Source organism: Rhinopithecus bieti, unplaced genomic scaffold (assembly GCF_001698545.2).
Source record: "Rhinopithecus bieti isolate Rb0 unplaced genomic scaffold, ASM169854v2 scaffold_6944, whole genome shotgun sequence".
Classification (NCBI taxonomy): Eukaryota; Metazoa; Chordata; class Mammalia; order Primates; family Cercopithecidae; genus Rhinopithecus; species Rhinopithecus bieti.
The window spans coordinates 406267-414901 of NW_016805767.1; the positions used below are offsets into that span (position 1 = coordinate 406267).

Below are 8635 nucleotides of genomic sequence, written 5' to 3' on the forward strand. Positions count from 1 at the left end.
ACATTTAAAATTTTGCCATTCTTGTTTGAGTGCCTTTCTTTTATCACTAGTGAAGGTGAACATGATTTTGTATTTACTGGACTTTCAATTTTCCTTTTCTGTGATTTTCAACTTTATATCCTTGCCCATTTTTCTGTGCAATTATTTGCCTTTTTCTTATTGATTCATAGGGTTTTTGTTGGTTGTTTACTATTTTCTGGTAAAATAAACTTTGTTGGTTTTTTGGCTTGCCGATTTTTTGGTTTGTCGCTTGTCTTTTTACTTTATGATGTCTCAGATGTACAGAAGTATTTAATGTAACTAATGATACACACACACACACACACACATACACACATACATATACCATATATATTTTCCTTTAGGGTTTGTGTTTTTTATGCCTTAAGAAATCGTTCCCTCTCCTGAGATAATAAAGATGTTCTGCTGTACTTTCTTCTAAATATTTTAAAGTATGGCTTTTCATGGTTTTGTCTTTAAACTATCTGGATTGATCTTGTTTTTTATATGAATAACCAGTTGTCTTAGCAGCAGTTATTAAATTGTCCATCCTTTCTCTCATTGACCTGTAATGCCACTTTTATAATATATCAACTTTTCTCTTTTTTTTTCCCCCTGAGACACTCTCGCTCTTTCGCCAAGGCTGGAGTGCAATGGCCTAATCTTGGCTCACTGCAACCTCCGCCTCCCGGGTTCGAGCAACTCTGCTGCCTCAGCCTCCCGAGTAGCTGGGACTACAGGCATATGCCACCATGTCTGGCTAATATTTGTATTTTTAGTACAGTCGGGGTTTCCCTATGTTGGCCAGGCTGGTCTCAAACTCCTGACCACAAGTCATCCACCCACCTAGACCTCCCAAAGTGCTGGGATTACAGGCATAAGCCACCATTCCTGACCAACAGTTTTTTATTTTATTTTATTTTATTTTTTGAGATAGGGTCTTGCTCTGTCACCCAGGCTGGAGTGCAGCAGCACGATCATAGCTCACTGCAGCTTCAAATTCTTGGCCTCAAGCAATCTTCCCATCTTGGCCTTCCAAGTATCTGGGACAACAGGTGCGTGCCACCACACCCTGCTAGTTTTAAAAATTTTTCGTAGAGACAGGATCTCATTTTGTTGCCCAGGCTGGTCTCCAACTCCCAGCCTCAAATGATCCTCCCACCTTGGCCTTCCAAAGTACTGGGATTACAGGTGTAAGCCACCATGTTCAGCTTCAACTTTTTATGTACACGTAGGTCTATGTCGGGCTCTATTCTGTTCCACTGGTCTGTCTATTCCTCTCCCAATATCACACTATATTAGTTATGTATGTTGATATCTGGTAGGGCAAATTCCAATTCGACTTGGATTATTTTGCCTCATTGTTCTTCCACATGAATTTTAGGGTCAGATTCTCAAGCTCCAAAAAGGAAAGAAAAAAGAAAAGAAAATCCTCTTCTGATTTTTAATCCAAATTGCACTGAATTTATCACATAATTTGGAGAGAATTCGCATCTTTGTGATACCAATGCTACCCATTTATGAGCATGGTATATCTTCGTTATACCTGCTAAAAATGTCTATAACAAACTTACATAAAGATCTGTAAACTTTTGTTAAATTTATTCCTACATATATTTGTTGTTGCTGATCTTATTAGTTTTAGCAATTCATTTATAGAGAGGGATCTTTTTAAAATGTAAATTTTGCAGTGTCAATTCCTTGTTTGGAGCTGCTCTATGTCGTTCATTGCAATTAAAATGATATCCAGTAATATCCTTATCATACCGACAAGGCCATGCATGATCTGGACCCTACCTGCCTCTCTGAATAACCTAGTATTCTCATAACATCACAATACTTTCCCTTTTTTTTCCCACTAGGCTCCAGCTTCAGGCCTTTTTTCTGGTCATAAAAAATGCCAAATTTCTTCCTGCCTCAAGGACTTTCCTCTGCCTGGACACTCCTCCTCTAGATTTAGCACGTCTGCTCCTCATTATTTGGGCCGAAGCTTGCATGTGCTACCTCCTGAAAGAGGACTTCTTTGATCAGGTGGCCACCCCCGTCTTCTCTGCCCACCAATCACTTTCCATTCTATTACTCTGATTTCTTCATCCCATTTGCCACTATCTGATATTATTTTATTTATGTATTTATGTTTATTATCTAGGCCTTCCTACTAGAGTATAAGCTATGGCAGTGCAGGGCCTTGTTTATAGCTGTAGCCCAGCACCTTCTGGCACATGAGTGCAGTAGATACTTGTTAAATAAATGAATATAAGAATAACACTTATTCCTATTTTAGAGATGGGAAAACTGAGATGCAAAGAGGCTAAGGGATTTGCCTAAATCATCAAAAGTGTCTTCTCTACTTATTTAAATAAAACACAAAGCCTCCCAAGTTATTTAAATAAAGACCACAACATAATACATTAATTTAAGAATAGAACCAAGAGTCTGAAGTAGAAATAACTAGAGATTAAAGATAACCCTGGAAAATGAGTATTTGCTCCTTCTAAGACCTGCTCTTTTAAACAAATGAAATAATAATTATGTCTTTTGCAAATAAAATTGCTGATAAAAGGCTGAAAACACAAACATTTGAAAGCATGGACTGCAACAAAGACCATCCAAATGCTGTATATTTACAGTTAATTTTTCAAAATACAGTCACATACATTTGTATTTTATATTTTATACTATTTTTATACTTTTAAAAATACCATTTATATTTAATTTTTAAATTTTTAGACTATTTATACTTAATTCACAAAGTAATACAATAACACAAATCTTTTTATTTTTACAGGGAGAGAAAAGGCCAAGACTTAATCATAAGGCAGTGGCAAGAAGAGCTAAACTCAAGTTCTCTACCTCAGGTTATCTGGCTGAAGGGCCACTTCTTTTACACTTTTAAAAAATTATTATTATACTTTAAGTTCTGGGGTACATGTGCAGAATGTGCAGGTTTGTTACATAGGTATACACATGCCATGGTGGTTTGCTGCATCCATCAACCTGTCATCTACATTAGGTATTTCTCCTGATGCTATCCCTCCCCTAATCCTCCACCCCACTACAGGCCCTGGTGTGTGATGTTCCCCTCCCTGTGTCCATGTGTGCTAATTGTTCAACTCCCACTTATAAGTGAGAACATGCTGTGTTTGGTTTTCTGTTCCTGTGTTAGTTTGCTTAGTTTGCTGAAGAATCGATCGGTTTCCAGCGTTCATCCGATCCCGTCCCTAGCAAAGGGACATGGAACTCATCCCTTTTTTATGGTTGCATAGTATATCCCATGGTGCATATGTCGCCACATTTTTCTTAATCCAGTTCTACTCAAGCGTGAGATGCACCATTTGGGTTGGTTCCAAGTCTTTTGCTATTGTGACAGCAGCACTGCAATAAACATACAATGTTTGCTGTGTCTTTATAGTAGCGAGTGATTAATAATCTGTGGATATAGTACGCCAGTAGAGGTGGTATTGCTGGTCAGAATGGTCTTCTAAGTTCCTGAATTATAATGAAGAAACAAGAACCATCAAAGGATGTTATTATATATTATTAAAAGGGCTATTTTGCTTGTTACTACTCTCTACTATTAATGATTAATGATTAATGGTACTAATCTCTACTATTAACGATTCTTAGTGTCACATAGATTTTTTATTTCTAGTTTAATTGATGAAGATGTTTCAGATTCCAGAGTGGCATAAACATATTGTGCTTTCTGAATATATTATATTGTTTCCAAAAACCGGTGCAACTAGAGGCGTAACTCCTTTATTCAATAGACTAATCTCAAAATGCATACAACTTTAATCTTTTTATTTTCTCATGTGGTTAATAAGGATATTAAGATAATTTATATTTAAAAGACCACAGTAAATCCTTTCATAAAGAGGAAGAATTATTTTATGTACTTATCACACTATACTTTTTATATTGATAACTTTTCTTTTCCATACCTAATTTCTTAAAGCTATTTTATAAAACTTAATTTTAGTGATATCATACAAGTCACTCTTAAATATTACAGAAATAACAGAAGCCAGTGTTTCCTAAATATCAGAGTCCATTTGTTGAACATCAAATATAACATCTTAAATTTTTCTCCCATGCAAACAGGCATTTTGTAAATTTCTTTTTTTTGAGACAGACCCCGTCACTCAGGCTGGAGTGCAGTGGCACAACTCTGCTCACTGCAACTTCCGCCTCCCAGGTTCAAGTGATTCTCCTGCCTCAGCCTCCCGAGTAGCTGGGATCACAGGCACCCACCACCATGCCCGGCTAATTTTTGATTTTTTTGTTTTGTTTTGTTTTTAGTAGAGACAGGGTTTCACCATGTTGGCCAGGCTGGTCTTGAACTCCTGACCTTAGGTGATCTGAACCACCTCGGCCTTCCAAAGTGCTGAGATTACAGGCATAAGCTGCTGTGCCCGGCCACAGATCTTCTTAAATTTGATACAAGAGAACAAGAGAATGTAACAGGTTTATTGCATTCCATTGATGTCTGTCATGAATTTAGTGATCTTCTAAACGCTTCAAAAATTTCTCCTGACATACTATTTCCAGACCCAGGGTTCATTAATTCTTTCATTAATCCTTCCAAATGTTGGGGTTCAGGACATTCACTTTCACTCTCCTCTTTCCTGTTTCTCACAGTCGGACACCATACCAGTCTTCCTCAGTCCTGTTCATGCCTGGCACTTAATAGGCCCTCAAGAAATGTTTGCTGTTTGCCGATGTATTCTCCAGGACCACAATCTCCTTTCTTTTTTTTTTTTTGGCAGGTGGCGGGGGAGGCGGAGTCTCGCTCTGTCACCCAGACTGGAGTGCAGTGTTACCATCTTAGCTCACTGCAACCTCTGCCTCCCAGATTCAAGTGATTCTCCTGCCTCAGCTTCCCAAGTAGCTGGGATTACAGGTGCCCACCACCATGCCTAATTTTTTGTATTTTAGTAGAGATGGGGTTTCACTATATTGGCCAGGCTGGCCTCAAACTCCTGACCTCAGGTGATGCAACCTGCCTTGGCCTCCCAAAGTGATGGAATTACAGGCATGAGCCACCTCACCCAGCCTCCTTCCTATACTCTGACCTTACCATTCCTCAGACCTTCCAACTGTACTGACCTTCTCCTCCCTTCTCATCCACCCACATGTATGACCATACATGGACTCCAATCAACACTTGGAAATGCTCCAGCTCCAAGATTTCAAACCCCAAACCTGGTCCCCTGATTCTAATCTTGCCTCCTTATCTCTTCTTCAGTGCTGCTCACTCCTCCTAAACCTGCACGTCCCCTCCCCTCTCCCTTCCAGTCCTAACGTTCAGTTCATTCTCCTTTTTCACCTTTGGGCCCAGATTGAAAATATTATAGCTTGGGCTTTATAGCTATGCCCAGGTGTTAACCTTGATCTCCTACCATAACCTTTTCTAAGAGGTCACATGCCTCATAAGTAGCTCAATCTATTTTGAAAAGGAGGCCAAGAGAAAAGGGAGTTTAAAACAAAACCAAAAAAAAAAAACAAACCAAACCAAAACAAAACAAAACCACTAGCCTGGCCAACATGGTGAAACCCCGTCTCTACTAAAAATACAAAAAATTAGGTGGGTGCAGTGGCACGCACCTGTAATCCCAGCTACTCAGGAGGCTGAGGCAGGAGAATCACTTGAACCTGGGAGGTGGAGGTTGCGGTGAGCCGAGACTGTGGCACTGTACTCCAGCCTGGGCTACAGAGCGAGACTTTTTCTCAAAACAAACCCTTAGAGCTGTCAGGGAATTTATAGACCACCTAATCCAGCTCCTTAAAATAGTAGGTGAGGAAATAAGACTGTGAACAGTCTAAGATTTCCAGAGCCTGCCATCAGCCTTTCCTTGGTCTCTTCCCAAACAGTGCCCATCCTCCTTTAAGCCTCACTTGCTCCTTCCCAGCCAGACCTCAAGAGAAACTATTTTAATACCATTCTCCTTGGTCTCTTGTCCTTCTTGTGGCACTTAACTTGCTAATCTCTAACCTTGTTTGTTCTGTTTTCCTGGCTTGCTCAACATTGCCAGAAAAAGACAAGAAATTGAGCCAATTCCATTTCAAATTTATCCCACTGGACCGTTAATGTTGCTCAGAATCCATTTGAATCATTTGAATCAGAATCCATTTGAATCCCTATCACAGTCTCGATCACATTTCCCATCCCACCCCTTTCCTCTCTGCAAATGACCTTACCACCCACTTTGCTTAGTGTTCAATGCCAAGGAAAGCACTCAGAGATCAGAACCCAATCACTTGCTGTTCATTCCTGAACAAACCCTGCTATTTGCCACCTCTATGGCATGCTCATCCTACTTCTACTACCAAAATGTCCTGCCCATCACCTTTGAATTTCTAAATACAAATCCAGCTGAATAGTATATCTTACAAGATTTCTTACCTAGTCCAAAGTGAGGTCATCTTCCACCTTAGTACTCAATTTGCACCACTTTATTTTGCCATTATTTCAGACTTACAGAAAAGTTGTGAAAGGTTTATGTGTACACACACACACACACACACACAGAGAGAGAGAGAGAGAGAGAGAGAGAGAGCAAAAATGAAACAAAGATTCCTGGATTCCAGGAATCATCCAGATTCCCAATATAGTAACATGTTACTACATTGGCTTTATAATCTCTTCTCTCTCTCTCTCTCTCTCTCTCTCTCTCTCTCTCTCTCTGTGTGTGTGTGTGTGTGTGTGTGTGTACTTACCATTGTGTTACAATTACCTCCAGTATTCAGTATAGTAACATACTATACAGGTTTGTAGTCCAGGAGCAATAGGCTACACCATCTAGGTTTATGTAAGTACATTCCACGATGTTCCCACAATGCCAAAATCACCTAGTGATACATTTTTTTCAGAACATATCCCTATCAGTAAGTGACACATGACTATACATATACACATATACTTATATACATTTACATATATACATACTCTGAAGTGTTTAGGGGGAAAAGGATATCATGTCTAAAAGCTACTCTTAAAACAATTCAGAAAAAAAGTCATACATATGTATATAGGTATATATATACACACACAGACACACACATGCATAGTTATAGTTACATAGTCATATATGTTTCTCTCTGTGTAGACATAGATAGACAGAAAGAAAGATAAAACCTTGTGGGTTCTTCTTCCTCTGCCCCATAACCAAATGACTGAGAACTCTAAATTCTTCCCGGAATGCTCTTATCTGCTTGTGTACACTCCCCAGGTGATCTCATCAGCCCCACTGACTTAAAATTTCCATCCATGTAGTGGGGTTCATTCCAATATGACCGAATAGGAACAGCTCTGGTCTGCAGCTCCCAGCATGATTGACACAGAAGACGGATGATTTCTGCATTTCTAACTGAGGTACCTGGTTCATCTCATTGGGACTGATTGGACAATGGGTGCAGTCCACGGAGGGCGAGCCAAAGCATGGCGGGGCATCACCTCACCCAGGAATCGCAAGGGGGCGGGGGATTTCCCTTTCCTACCAAAGGGCAGCCATGACAGTATGTATCAGGAAAATCGGGACACTGCCACCCAACTACTGAGCTTTTCCAATGGTCTTAGCAAATGGCACACCAGGAGATTATATCCCACACCTGGCTCAGCGGGTCCCATGCCCACGGACCCTTGCTCACTGCTAGAGCAGCAGTCTGAGATCAAACTGCCAGGTGGTAGCCTGGCTAGGGAACAGACCTCTGCCATTGCCGAGGCTTGAGTAGGTAAACAAAGCAGCCAGGAAGCTTGAACTGGGTGGAGCCCACCTCAGCTCAACAAGGCCTGCCTGCCTCTGTATACTTCACCTCTGGGGGCAGGCCATAGCTGAACAAAAGGCAGCAGAAACTTCTGAAGACTTAAACATCCCTGTCTGACAGCTCTGAAGAGAGCAGTGGTTCTCCCAGCATGGTGTTTGAGCTCTGAGAATGGACAGACTGCCTCCTCAACTGGGTCCCTGACGCCCGTGTAGCCTAATTGGGAGACATGTCCCAGTAGGGGCCGACTGACACCTCATACAGCCGGGTGCCCCTCTGAGACAAAGCTTCCAGAGGAAGGATCAGGAGCAATATTTGCTGTTCTGCAATATTTGCTGTTCTGCAGCCTCAGCTGGTGATACCCAGACAAACAGGGTCTGGAGTGGACCTCCAGCAAACTCCAACAGACCTGCAGCTGAGGGACCTGACTGTTAGAAGGAAAGCTAACAAACAGAAAGGAATAGCATCAACATCAACAAAAAGGACATCCACACCAAAACCCCATGTGTAGGTCACCATGATCAAAGACTAAAGGTAGATAAAACCACAAAGATGGGGAGAAACCAGAGCAGAAAAGCTGAAAATTCTAAAAACCAGAGAGCCTCTTCTCCTCCAAAGGATTGCAGCTCCTTGCCAGCAACAGAACAAAGCTGGACAGAGAATGACTTTGATGAGCTGACAGAAGTAGGCTTCAGAAGGTCGGTAATAACAAACTTCTCCAAGCTAAAGGAGGATTTTCAAACCCATTGCAAGGAAGCTAAAACCCTTGAAAAAAGATTAGATGAATGGCTAACTAGAATAAACAGTGCAGAGAAGACCTTAAATGACCTGATGGAGCTGAAAACCATGGCACAAGAACTACATGATGCAT

At 40.9% G+C, this 8635-nt stretch overlaps 1 protein-coding gene across 2 annotated transcripts in view; it reads left to right on the forward strand.

Moving 5' to 3' along the window:
- MATCAP2 (microtubule associated tyrosine carboxypeptidase 2) overlaps positions 1-8635 on the forward strand; it is a 62964-nt gene that overhangs the window by 3348 nt on the left and 50981 nt on the right. For both annotated transcript variants that reach the window (XM_017873706.1, XM_017873708.1), the window contains exon 2: positions 2789-2858. In XM_017873706.1, the coding sequence (XP_017729195.1) occupies positions 2789-2858 (70 nt within the window). The remainder of the gene's footprint in view (positions 1-2788; positions 2859-8635) is intronic.